This window comes from Catharus ustulatus, chromosome 11, assembly GCF_009819885.2.
Source record: "Catharus ustulatus isolate bCatUst1 chromosome 11, bCatUst1.pri.v2, whole genome shotgun sequence".
NCBI lineage: Eukaryota > Metazoa > Chordata > Aves > Passeriformes > Turdidae > Catharus > Catharus ustulatus.
This window is the reverse complement of record NC_046231.1, coordinates 20,411,162-20,425,242: the sequence shown is the minus strand read 5'-3', so window position 1 is coordinate 20,425,242 and position 14,081 is coordinate 20,411,162. Positions and strand designations below refer to the sequence as shown.

At 47.8% G+C, this 14,081-nt stretch overlaps 1 protein-coding gene across 1 annotated transcript in view; it reads left to right on the top strand.

Annotated features, from left to right (window-relative positions):
* The window catches only part of GALNS (galactosamine (N-acetyl)-6-sulfatase), a 38,301-nt gene that overhangs the window by 17,485 nt on the left and 6,735 nt on the right, over nt 1–14,081 (top strand). Inside the window, 2 exon segments of the mRNA XM_033069981.2 lie at nt 1,413–1,515; nt 8,745–8,866. Coding sequence (XP_032925872.2) covers nt 1,413–1,515; nt 8,745–8,866 — 225 coding nt within the window.

Sequence of the window (14,081 nt, the reverse complement as noted above, 5' to 3'; positions counted from 1 at the left end):
TTTTTTCTCCCCAGACATGACCAGGACAAAGCCCCCAGAACTTTTCCAGGAGATGCAGTTGTATTTTTTAAGCTTAAAAAGGAAAAAGTGAATGAGGGGGGAAAAGAAATAATTTACATCAGTATATTGAGTACAAGCTGGAATCCTCCTTCAAAACAGAAAATTTATATTCTTAAAAGGAAAACCCTAAAACCTTCAGTCAGGGGAGCACATAATAACTGGTCAAATATTGGCTGTTGATGGCAAGGAGGAGGAGACTGGAGTGCTCTGTGGAGTATTTTTGGGAGGTTTTGTTGATGGCACTGGTTTAGAACAGGTGCTGCACTTTGGCAGGTCCCTCTTGCTGCCTTTATTGCACTTCCAGGTGTGTTAAGGATTCAGGAATGGGATTTTCTGGGAGCAGCTTCCCCTTCTTGCTGGGGACCAAGCTGTTCTCCCTTTGTTCCTGGTGACAAAGGAGGGAGGCTCATTGTTCCTGTGAGGCTGGAAGAACTCTGAGCCCACCCCTGTCATTCAGACAGGGATATTAAAATTTCACCTCGCATTTAGGGGCAGATTTTTCCAGGTGGCATCACCAGAGTGAGTCGTTTTTGGAGTGGCAAAGACAAAGGTTCCCCCTGACAGTGACAAACAGCTCCACCCTCGTGTCCTGTCAGCAGCCCAAAAGAGCTGCACCAACAAATCAACCCCCTCTTCTGCAGATAGTCCCTTCCAATAAAATTTTGTGCTGTTCCCTCAAAAAAAAACAGGATTGTTTTATTGGGAAAACCAACAGGAACTTTGCTGGGATGCCCAGGGAACAGATGCAGTGAGTGAGATGCATTTCCTGGCTGAATTATTAATTAGGGAAACCTCTGGGAACAAATGCAGCTTTAGCAGCATGTTTACATGCTGCAGAGTGAGGTTTGGGGGGGAAAATGGAGAGGAATTAACAACACAGCAGGTCTGGCTGCCAGCTTTTTCCATGTGGAGTTTCTCAGAGATGTCATCCAGCATCTGGTGTCCTGGTGGCCACCCTGCCTGTATGACACTGGCAGCTCCATGGCAGAGCTGGGAGCAGGAGCCTGAGCATCCCTGAATCCACTTTTCCCTCCCAGGCAGGCACTTGAGAGCTGTCTGACGTTGAAACTGCCACGCTCCAGAGGAAATCCCAGGGGCTGAGAGTTCAAGGATTAACAATCACTGGCAGCCAAGCTGGATAATGTTTCATTCTTGCACCGTGTGAGCTCTCAACTTGATGAACACTTTAAGAAATGTTAATTGAAAACCTTGCAGAGGAGACTATTAGGAGGCAGCCTGTTCCTGCCTGATATCCACATGGGAAGTGGGATGCCATTAAGGGGTTTGTGGCCCTTATCAGGAGCCTGGCCTGGGCTCTTGGTGTTCCTCATGCAGCTCTGCTCTCCTTCCAGGCCCATTTTCTATTATCGTGGCAACGAGCTGATGGCAGTGAGAGCTGGGCTTTACAAAGCTCACTACTGGACCTGGAGCAACTCCTGGGAGGAGCACAACAAGGTAATGGCACAGGGACCTGTCCTGCAGTCACTGGGAGCCTGGGGACAGACACCTGGATGTGGCACTTGGGGACATGGGTCAGTGGTGGCCTTGGACAGTTGGACTCGAGGATCTTGGAGGATATTCCAACCTGAACCCCCCTCTCCTGAAATCAGGGACAAAGAGAGGTAAATGAGCAAATTCCAATTGTTCTGAGGGATGCTCCCCTTAATCAGCACTTAATTCCCCTCAATATTAAACCTTCCCTGCTGAATTCTGAGCTTTCAGATGTTCACCTGTGCTTGGACTCCTTTTGAGTTCCCTTCCAGCTTGGGATATTCTGTGATTCTGGCAAAGTCTCAGCCTGGTGCCATACTGACCATGAGCCTCACAATTCCAGGGACAATGCACCTGTGAACTATTGAACTGGAACTTGTTGGGTTTGTGATGGTTTAAAAGGAAAGGTGTAGGAAAGGCACAGTGGAAAATACAGCAGTGGTTGAAAACAGTAAAATAAAAGTGTTTAATCTGTTATCAGCACTTCCCTGAGCCCACATCACACTGTGTGTAACATTTCATTTATTTTATTTATTTCCTGGCTGATCACAGATGTTAAGCTCTATTATTTCCTTTTCTTTTTGTGTCTTTCTTGGCTCTGAACTCTGGGGCATTTGCTGAGTGGCAGCTTCACACGTGTGCCTTGCTGAGATCCCTCCAGACAGGAACCCAGAGCTCTCAGCAGTCCTGACAGCAGCCTGGGCTTGGGGAGGGATTCTTTGCATGATTTAGTTTTTTATGGGCTTTTTTATTATTTTTTTTTAACTTATGGAAGGTCCTCAAGGCATCACAGGTGCAGAACTAAGTGCTGGTGACATTTGTGGATATAAAAGTGCAGGGGTTCTTTCATTGGGATGTCCTGGGGGTAGAAGGAAGCTTCAGCTCCAAGGGAGTCATTTCCATTCAGGGCTGTAAATGTGTGTGTTTGTCTTTTTTTCACACTGCAGTGCTTCAGGAGTCAAAGCTTGTTTTGCAGGGAGCAAGGAGGAAAGGAAAGTTGGCTCTAGAAATGTGTTTTATGCTGTGTCTCAGTGCTGATTCCACACAGATAAAATGAGATCATTTATTTGTCTTGTGTGTGAGTAAAACCTGTTTATCACCCATGGAGGGCTTTCCCTGGCTGGGAGGAACTGGGAGCTGCTCTGTGTGTTTGGGTGGAGGGGTGGCCTCCTGCTCTTCCCACAGGAATTCTGCTCTCCGTGGTGATAAAAGCACAAACCCACACTTCAGTGGGGAATAAATAAATCCCTGCCCAGAACTCAACTCGTTCCTGCATCCCTGAGTGTGTAACAGTGATAATGGGGACCAGCTACTCCTTCCAGAGCCTCTCCCACTGAGAGCAGTGGCAGTGCTGCAATTAAGGAATATTTATTTCTTTCCAAGTCTTTGTTTAAGTGCTGTCTGATAAAAGTCAGCAATTATCCTGTACATCAGAGAGACGATTACAAATCCACTCTCTTTCCTGCAGCTTGGATCACATGAGCTTGATGTGGGGAAAATTGGAGCACATTAGTGGCCAGAGCAGCCATTAACAACACGCAGAGGAAGCTGAGGCTGAGATTTGTTCCAATTCTCCTCATGTCCTCCAGCCATTAATTACCAACCTCGCACGTTTAAAAATAGAAATAAATCAGAATGCAGAGCAGTTCCACAGCTCCCAGCCCTGCTGGAGGAGCTCCTAAGCTCACCTTACAACACAGTTCCCTCTTTCAGTGGCTGGGCTTCCCAGCTGTGTTGATATTGGACTCTGGAATCAAAAAGGCCACTTTGTTTGCTAATTTCATTTGAAAAACAACTATAAATCCATGCACATCTGTGGCATTTGGAATTCTGACTGTTGGCCTGTTTGTTCAATAAGGTTGATTTGCCATCCCAGTAGAACTCCAGCTAATGAGGGTTTGTTAATTGTATGGTCTTTAGAGGTCTTTCCTCATTGTGAATCCAGTGAGACTTGCAGCTATGAAACTCTCTGTGTGAAGGTCCCCACTCAGACCTGGGATCTGTGGTTTTCCTGTCATCCATTGGAAAGAGAGCTGGAGCTGGCCAGATGTGGCAGAACAGCTGCCTGTACATTTTGAAGAGGTTTGTTTTATGGGTAGGTGAATATTTCATGATTTTTACAGACAGGGTTTAGCCAGCTCCCCTTTCACTTTCAGAATTCCCTTGCTAATTGACTGTGTGGAAAATCACTGGTACAGAAAACTTGCCCTGGGTTTAATCCACATTTTTATTTGAGTTTCAGAACCCCATTTTCATGCTGATTCTGGGGAGTGCTGCCTGTGCTGGCCCTGTTTGGGGTGAGCAGGATGGAGAGGGAGGATGTGGCTCCTCACCTGCAAAGCTGTGTTTGACTGGGGTGTGAGCTGGTTCAGTAATACAGGATGTACACACAAATAAAAATGTACCAGGGAGACACAGGCTGCAGAAAGCACAGCCTAGCAAAGCACACCAGGGCTCTGAAGGCTCCTCTCCATCTGGCACTCGGAATATTTGCTCTGGAAACATCCCATGCAGGTTTGCAGCCATCCTGCAGTCCCATGACAGCAACATGCCCTTACTGGTCTGCATCCTCTGCCTTATGGCCTGGGACTAGGAGCTTGTCATCTGTCACACAGATGAATTGTGCTCTTCTGTTCTTCCCAGCTTTTGTTTGTTTATTTTTTAACCCCCAAGCAATTTTATTTTTCTAGTCTGCCTCCTGTCAGGAAGTCTTGTAGTCTGTCTCAGTGCTGGAGGATACCTTGATGCTGCCTTTTCTGCTGGATTCACTGGGTTTCTTGATTCTTGAGGGGGTGGTCTCTTGAAAGCATAAAGGGAAGGCTCACTCCACAGAATCAAGTGGGAGTAAGCATTTTGTGGGACATTTTCCCTGAGGATTGCACAGGATGCTTATTTGGAGCTGCTTACCTGCCTTCCATCTATCTAGGTGGCTCATGTTTACATAATTTGACATCTCTGACATTCAAGAGGTGATAAATGGGACAGAGAGAGATGAAAGGAAGCCTGACTTGAAAAATGTGTTTGTATTTTTAAACAGTTTGATAGAGGCAGAAAAATCTCCCTCCTGCACACCAGGCTGAGTCCCTGGTGCTCCAGGACTGGTGGATATCAAGCTTTTCCATTGTTGTTCACCTTTTTTTATTTTTTTTTTTCCCCTTGTAGCAAAAATCAACAGTGATAAAAATAGCCACGTGTGCAGGAGCAAAGGGAGAACTGAGGATAAACTGGGGAGATCCCTCTTGGACAGGGAAAACACACAGAACTTTTACTGGCAGTCACCTGTAAAATGTTAGGGGTTTTATGAAAGTAGGTGTCTAAAAGGGGGAAAAATAAGTGTTTTCTATAAATTTACCAGAGTAGGCAGCAAATCCTCAGGAATTTCCTAATTTAGTTTAGAGGAGGCACGAATGGGAGGTAGGAGGAGAAAGGAAATTTCTTTTTTCTCCGCCTGCCACCAAGAGCATCCAGCACAGAGCAGCCCTTGCACCTCCCAAGAGCAGTGATGCTAGAAGGGGGGAAAATAATGAAAGAAAAAAGGTGGAAAACGCCCTTTGGTTGTGGGAGAGGGGCTGATAACATCAACCTTTGTGCTGTCAGCTCCTCGGGAGCTGCGCTGGGATTCCTCAGCTGTGCCTGCCAGCAGCGCTTTTGTTTCAGTGCAAATGCCAGAGGGGTTACTGCAGTCAGGCTGGGCGATTGCCCTTCTCCTGCACGTGAAGGGATCGATAAAGCCTTTTCTGAGCCGGGCATGTGAAGTCAAGTAGAACCTCACAAATAATGACATTTCATTGTGGTTCTCTGAGCGTGTGAAGCAGGCATCGATCTGAGCTGGCTGTGCTCCCATCCCCGGGGGCTGCTCATCCCCGGGGGCTCTTCCAGCCTCTTAACACATTACAGGAGATTTTGGGGGCTTGAGGCTGGGCACCCACACCTGCAGCTGACTGCTCATCCCAAGGAGGATTTCACCAGAATGGCCAGGAGGGCAAGGACACCGTTTATTACCTGTGCAAAAAAAAACCCAAAAACCACATTGCAGGCTTTAATAACCAGCTCTGCTTTGCTCCTCGCAGTGTGAAGCTGCTGGTGGTGCCCTGGGTTTTTTTTCTTTGCAGTGTGAACCTGCTTTTGGTGCCCTGGGTTTGCTCCTTGCAGTGTGAACCTGCTTTTGGTGTCCTGAGTTTTTTTCTGTGCAGACTGAGCCTGCTTTTGGTGCCCTGGGATTTTGTTCTTTGCAGTGTGAACCTGCTTTTTGTGCCCTGGGTTTTTTCTGTGCAGTCTGAAGCTGCTTTTGGTGCCCTGGGTTTGCTCCTTGCAGACTGAAGCTGCTTTTGGTACCCTGGGTTTTTTTCTGTGCAGACTGAAGCTGCTGGTGGTGCCCTGGGTTTTTTTTCTTTGCAGACTGAAGCTGCTGGTGGTGCCCTGGCTGGTGCTGGAGCAGCAGGGAGGAGGCAGAGCTGGGCTGGGGTGGCTCCTGCCAGCCAGAGCTGCTGGGCTGGAGCCAGGCTGAGGAATTGCCAGAGGGCTCCCGTTAACACAAGTGGTGATTCCATCTCTTGGCCACGAGCCCAAACTGGCAACCGGCTGTGTTTGTCTCATGTCTATATTGACACAGCATCTGTGGGCCATTTGCTCTGGAAATTAAAGCTGCTGCATCCCAGGGATGGAAAAACAAGGCAGGCTGTGTGATTGCTGAGAAGATCAGGGCTGGTGCTCGCTGGAAAGCTCACCTGGTGGGCAGGGAATGTTGTGGTTTCATCAGAATAATTGGAAGGAAGGATTGTTGGAATCTGTCCTGCAGCAAACAGGTTTCTGTGGTGTGAAAGCCCTGTAAGAGCTGGGCAGGAGCTGGGCTGCTCTTGGTGCTGGGTATGGGCTCCCCTAGAAGGGAAGAGCTTCTGGTTTGGATTTCAGGCTTTGTGATGGAGCAGAAAAACTCCAAGAGTTTGCTGGAACATCTTTGTGCTGTTTGATCAGTGAGCCCTGCAAATCCCAGAATCCTGGAGCTTGGGAAAGCCCTGCAGGGTCATGGAGTGCAAGCTGAGACATCCAGTCCTTCCCTGAGCCCCCCCAGGGATGGGGGCTCCAGCCATTGCCTGGGACAGGGAGCAGGGACAGAAATTGGGAAAGGATTGATCCCTGCATATTGCTGTGAGCAGTGTGACAGTAAAGAGCTTCCAGGGATAACAGCACAGTGGGTTATCCTGGTGGGTAGCACAGGCTTGGCTCTTTTCCAGCTCCAGACATCACCAAACCTATCTATACAAAATAAATAATATGTATTTATATATTTTTTTTTTACTCATTTGCTGATGAATAGAAAATCCTTGAAACTCTCTCTGCAAAGCACATAAAAATAGCAATATTTCATTTTATTTGCAGGGATAACGTTGAAATACCTTAGAAATATCCTAAAAATATATTCTTGGGGGTTTTATTTATTTACCTATTTATTTACTTATTTGACTTTCCTCCACTAGACTGCTTTTCAAGAGGGCGCTTAAATTAGAGTGACAGCTTTGGGCTGGTGGCTTTAGGCAAATTGTCCCAGCACTTTCTTTCCTGGGAATCTTTGGGATTGTGTTGTGGAGTGTGGGCTACAAGGATTTCCTAGGAAACACAAGATAAAACAGAACCAGAGCAATGTCTAAACAAACACCCAAGAGAGGAAAATCTTTCACTCTGAAGCATTTGCAGCCGAGGAGCATTGTACCAATTAGCAGGCTCTTAATTAAATTGCTTGTTTGATTTGCATCCAAATTATAATTTGGATGTTATGGAGGCTTTGATACCTTTTCATTAACTGGTCCTTTTGTGGGAAAAAAAGCCCACAAAAATCTCTTTTCCCTGTGTGTTTCAGAGGCCTGTGGCATCACAGGGTGGGAAGGTCAATCAGTTTTGTATCCATTTAAAGTCCATTATTGGTAGGGCCACTCCAACCTATCAAGCAACTCCCTTATTTTTCCAGTCAGTGATTCAGGAATCTATAGCCCTGTGCAGATAAATGGGATTTCATGGGCTTCTAAACTTCTTGCTTTATTGAAAAGCAGAATATTAACTGCTCCACTGACCAGCTGTCCATTAAAAACCCGGGGTATTTTTAGAAAATTGTTTGCCAATCAAATCCTACCAACATCTGTAGAGAGCTTTTTCAGTTTGTTTTCTAAGCAAATGCTACAGCTGCTTTTCCATTGAAACATTCCCATTGAGCTGCTCTCCCTGTCTCAGGCACTTTGGGATTGTGAGGAGCAGCGTGGGAGCTGGAATTGTAAAACCCAGCTTTAAAAATCCAACTGGGGCCAGGCCTGGCTGGGCTGGGCTGGGCTGGGCTGGAATGGGGGCCCTGCTTTATTGCCTGCCCAGGGAAATGAGCTTTGCATTTTTGGCTCTTGCCAGGCTTTAAATGGGCTCTGGTGGCCCTGGAGGCTGCAGGGCAGGGATTAGGGAATTAGGGAGCTCCCAGCTGGCACAGCAGGGCTGGGGCAGATGGAGCTGGCAGCTCTGGTGCCCAGTGAGCACTTAACCCCTTGCTGCTCCCAGCTGCCTCCCTGGGACATTCCCAGGAGCTGTGCCCATCAAATCCAGGGAAAATCCCACCCTGTGCCCCCCCAAGCTGGTCAGAGGCAGCAATGTGGGAATGTCTCCATTTCCTGCAGTGCTTCCATCCCCACTGTCATGCCCAGCCTGCCATGAATCAAATTCAAACACACCAGTTTTTATAAAATTAACCAGATTTGCTTCATTTCTCAGAGACAATGATCCTTCAGGTGCTGGCAGAGGAGTTTTCAGGTGCCTGCTGCCTCTCAGGGTGTCTGGATGTGTCACCTTTGGTTTTGGTTTTGATCAGAAGTGCCAAGTGATCCCATCTTCCTGGGACCTTCCAAAGCCAGAAAATCCCTTCCACATTAATTGTTTTTATTAAATGCTTCCACCTCTTTGTTTTTTGTTCTGCCATTTCATTTGAATGAATGTTTTATTTGGATTATATTTTTATAAGACAAGAATGCACGGCCTTACTTCAGCTCTCATGTCAGTGCAACACCACTCACCTTATTTTACCCCACCAGCTCAGAATGTGGAGATTGAAGTGGTGATTTAAAATAATCCTGAGGTTTGCAGGTGTTTGGCTGGAAAAAGTGGCATCAAATCAAGTTTTGCTGCATCACCTTTGATGACCTCTCTCCTTTTTCCTGCAGGGCATTGATTTCTGTCCTGGCCAGAGTGTGGCTGGAGTGACAACACACACCCAGGAGGAGCACACTTACCTGCCCCTGCTCTTCCACCTGGGCAGGGACCCTGGGGAGAAATACCCTTTAAGGTGAGCAACTTCAGGGGGTTTCATGAAAACTCAGCAGTGTCAGTGTTCAAATTTATTTGCTTTTTAGCTGGTTCTTAAAAACTGTCCCAGAAAGCCATGCTGGGAAATAATGGCTTTATTGCTCAGAAGGAAGGGACCAAACCTTGTTTTGGTGGCCAGGTGAGATGGGTGTGCACATGAACAGCCTGGTTCTGTGTCCTGCAGCCCCTTGGGGAGGAGGAAAACACCAATTCTGGACAGGACAGGGCTGAGTGCAGCCCCTTCAAACAGAGCTGCTGGGGAGCTGTGCCTGGAGCTGGGAGTGCTGGGGCCAGGGAAGAAAAGGCAGTGCTGAGTGGTGCTGGCATCTCTGCAGGGCAGGCTGCTGACCTTCAGTCTCCTAGCCCAGCTCAGGGAGCTCCTCCTGAGCTCTTTAGCAAGAGGACTTTGTGCCCAGTCCTGCTCCTTCCTCAGGCTCTCCTGTCTGAATCCATTTTCCTCTAAGCCTGCTATTGTAATATTTATCTCTGGCACACACCATGCCCTGAGAGATTCCCTGAAGGATTTATGCAGTCAGCAGCCAGCAGAGCCCACAAAGAGCCCTGTCACCTCCAAAAAACACTGCCAAGGTGTCCCCACCTCCCTCCTTCCCTGCAGCAAACCCAGGGACACAGCCCCATCCCTCAGCAGTGGCTCTGACAGGGAGTGTGGGAATAAATCAGGAGGAAGGAGTGCTGCTGGTGCTGCCTGCCCACAGCTGGCTTTGTGCAGCAGCCTGCAGAGGCAGAGATGTTTCCTGAGCTGACAGGGCTGCAATTACTCAACTGCTTTGAATAATTGAGTGGACACACTCAGCCCATTCCTTCCAGAGGGGCTGAGCCTGTGCTGTCCACTGAGTGTTTGCACTGGGGAGAGGAGGGGAGGGGGAACATTTCCCTTCTCTGTCGTTTAACAGAGTGCTTTGGAGGTGCATCAGCAGTGGGTGAAGCTCTTTGGGAGCTCTGCTCCCTCTGCATTCCAGCACTAATGAACAAAGCACAGCTGCAGCTCCAGGGCTGGGATCAGCTCACTGAAACTGGAGTGGGCTGGGGTTCCAGGTGAGAGCCAGGCTGTTGAACAATTGTTTTATATCCCAAGGGCCTGGAGTGCCAGGACACAGGGAGTGGCTTCCCACTGCCAGAGGGCAGGGACAGGTGGGATACTGGGGAGAAATTCCTCCCTGTGATGTGGGCAGGCCCTGGCACAGGTGCCCAGTGTCCCTGGCAGTGTCCCAGGCCAGGCTGGACAGGGCTTGGAGCACCCTGGGACAGTGGAAGGTGTCCCTGCCATGGCAGGGGTGGCACTGGGTGGGCTTTGAGTCCCTTCAAACCCATCCATTCCAGGATTCTGTGATTCTGTTTTAGGAAATGAGTCTATAGAAATATTCTCTTTTTCCAAAAATCAGAAAAATGAATAGCAGTAACTGAGCTGCTGTGTGTGTCACCTTTGTCACCTGCTCCAGGTCACCCTGCCTTGCCAGGGGATTGCACTGGGTGATCTCTAGAGCTCCCAACCCTAAATACTCTGGGATTTTGGGATTCCTCTGGATTTGAGGCAGAGGAGCTCTCCCCTCAGAGGTGTTTGCAGCACCTGTGATTCCTCTGTTCCTCCCCACCACCATGGTGTGAGCACTGAAATAAATTCCAGGGTTCCAACTGCAATCATTTCTCATATGCTTGCATTGATTTTTTGGATATTCACAAGCTGCTGCCTTGATTGAATTTTATGGCAGGATTCTGGAGAGCTGTGCTGGTGTTTGTTATGCAGCCCCTAATAGAAACCCTCTTTTTAGCAAACCACTCTTCCTTTCTCCAGCACATTCTGCTGCCATTGTCTCCTCTCTGGTCACAATGGAAAACTCATGGGAAGTGGGTCTCCTCTATCGAGTGTGGTAATTAAATTATCCTCATTTGTGGAGCTGTTCCTGGTGTGTATTTTTATTTAGCTTAATTATCCCCCTTGGCAGGGAGCCTGCTGGGAGTCCCCACACTAATGTTTCTCCAAAGGGAATCCAGCATCCTGCTCCCAGCCTGCATCTGTCTGTCCCTGTGTGCTGCCTCTGCTCTCCCTGCCTGCTTCTGCTCACTTTTTATTGCATTTATTCCTTATTTAGTGCAGCCTTTTCTTCTCCCTTGAAAAGATTTTAATAATCTGTCACCTCTCTTGATTTACAATGAGTTGGAGTGGGGTCACGTGCAGGGCCAGCAGCAGTGGGTGTCACTGCTGCTCAGGAGGGCCTGGCACCACAGGCACCTCCAGAGGGATTTGCTGCTTCTATATTTGGGATTTCAGGAATCCCAGCAGTAGCACCCCTGATTTGCAGGGTGGTGACACTGCAGGGCACACAGGGACAGTTCTTCAAGGCTGCAATTTTATGGATTCAGGGAATGTTTAATATTATTAATAAATACTATTTGATATTTAATAATAAATATTTAGATTGGACCCCTAGGACCATCACCTGGCCCTGCCAAGCCCACCACTGTTTGGGTCAGCACATGGGGGCTGGAACAAGATGAATTTAAAAGTTTATTCCCACCCAAACCATTCCATGATTGTTATTCTATATTAGGAAGATGAGTGGATAGAAATAACCTATTTTTCCAAAAACCAAACAAAGCTTTTCAGTCTTTGTGGCTGCTGAAGGGATCCCTGAAGACCCAGCAGGGCACATGTTCAGCTCCCTGGGACTCTTGGTGAGGCAGGACAAGTCCTTCCTCTTCCTCCCCCTGCTCTCTGCAAACACTGCCAGCACAGGGAGCTCCCACAGGAGCTCTGTCCATGCAGTGCAGAACTGCTCAGGCAGGTCCTGGCAGGTCCTGGCAGGGTGCAGGGTTCCCTTCCTGTGCTGCATCCCTGCCCCCAGCTGCTCTGGACACCAGTGCCAGGAATTCCTTCCCCATATCCCATTAATCCTTGTCCAAAATCCCTCTCCAGCTCTCCTGGAGCCCCTTTAGACTCTTGTGTAGGAGTTACCTCATCCTTGGTGCTGAGAATTAAACCCTCTGTGCCTTTTTGTCAGCTGAGGGACAGAAAATCTCTCCTTTTTTATAGCTCTCAACTTTAGCTAAGAATGTGAGTTGGGCAGCACAGAAAGCAGAAGCATTTCCCTGAGTCTGGGCTTTGTTTCCTGCCTGGATGCAATAACTGCCCTTGTTACCAAATTTATCCAAATGCAGAACTAAAAGATCTGATAGGTTTTTTTCCTTGGCCAGATTCTGTTATCTTTGGGCTGTGGTGTGTGTGTGCTGAGTACCACAGAGGGAACTTCTTTCTCCAATGTGACAAATTCAGTAAAATTATCTCATAGTACCATCTCCACAAGCAGTTGTCAGTTTAATTATCTGAGATTATTGTTTATACAGACATTTACTGAAATACTGTATTACCAGTCAAGAAGAACACAAAGATTTTACATATATTTATATATACATCTAAAAAGCAAAGCTGGCACAGCTAAAAAATACAGTTAGTAAAACACCTGATGCAGCCTGAAGTAGAAAAAAAGTATTTTGAAGCCAAAGAATTTATAACAGAAATCTTTGAAATGCTGCCAGTTTGAGCCAGAGGTGCAAAGCTTAATAACAAGTGAGGACAGGGTGAGTGGAGCCTCTCACACCTTGTTCTTACTCCAGGTTTGCAGCAGCTTCTGCTCTGAGCAATGAGTTTATTGAATTATGAACATCAAAATTCCTGTGTTTTACTTAGGGCAATGGATTTTACTATTATGGAAGAAAATGGAAGTGATAAGGCTTGGTTGATGAACATAATGATTTTAGAACACATTAATTAAGAAGAGAGCTCACAAGTGCCTATTTCGAGCAGATGGAAAATTCAGGAAATCATCAGAGAGGTAATTGCAGTGGTTATGGAGCCAGAAAAAAAGGGAAGGAGCTCCTGAAGGGAAGCTAAAGGGGAAAGGATCTGATAGAAAAGGTGCCAGTCTCACCTTAGTGCTCAGGGCACAAACCTGGCTGTGAGAAGGTGCAAAACAGGGGGGAAATGTGAATGATAACAAAGAGCAAGGATGGTGCCCAGGGGAGATGCTGACTCCTCATCTTGGAAAAGGGAAATGGCACCAGCTGCATTGCAGGGCTGAACTGGCAGCTGCCACAGGAGAGGTGACACTGAAAGTGTGGAAATTGGGGCTGAGGAGCCTCAGAGGTGGCAATAAAAACCAGGGAGCACCAACCATGGTGCAGAAGCAGGTGAGCCTGGTGGGACTGTACAGAGCCAGCTCAGAGGGGAGAGGAGGAAATAAAATCCACCTGGGGATGAGAATCATCAGCCTGGAGACTGGGAATGAACAAAAACACCTCTGGGTCTGTGGCTGCCCTTTCCCAGCCTCTGGGACCAAGCTGAACTCAGCCCTCAGGTGTTCTGGGTGGAGTGATGCACATGAGAAGGAGTATTGAGAGAAAATAGCTGCACAAACCAGCTGGAAAAAAATGCAAAATGCAGTTTGACATGGATGTCATCATCTTCATCATCTTCCTCAGAGACAGGAGCAGGCAGTGCTGCAGCCACAAGAACACAGTACATAAATTGTGATTTAGGGATGGCACTGAAAAGGAAACTTCAGGAGGAGCAGAGCAGCAGCCAGCAGGAGGATCAGTGAGAGCTGTTATTTCCTGTGCACACCCAGATGAAGGCTTTGCTGCTCCCTGCACCTCATCCCCTTTGCCATTTCAGTGCTGGGGCTCCTGGCAGTGAAATCCAGCAGAAAGGGCAGGACTGGGAGCTGGGCAGGGAAAGTTCCATGGAAATAGGTGAGCAGCACATGGCATCTCCTGGCTGCAAGGGGTGTGCTGATCATCACAGCTTGGACTCTCAGATCCTGGAGGCCTTTTCCAGCCTGAGTGATTCTGGAATTCCAAGGTTTCCCATGGCTCAGTGGCCACATGCCCCTCATGCCTCCAGGGATGCTGCTGGACCAGAGGTGACTTGGGGTGAGAGCCACCTTCACCCTTTGATTCCTCTTTTATTTTCCTTTGGCTCCTCACAGTCTCCCCAGTGGTTCCAGCAGCAGAGCCCCAAACCTGTCTCTGCCTCCTGCATTGTGCAGACCTTAAATTGCAAATAAACTTGATAATAGAGGAGAGGAACTGAGGAAGACTGAGTAATAAGACTTGGATGCCATGGTGCTGCAAAGCCTCAAAGCACTGATAACAGATAAAATCAAATTATCAGAATCTGG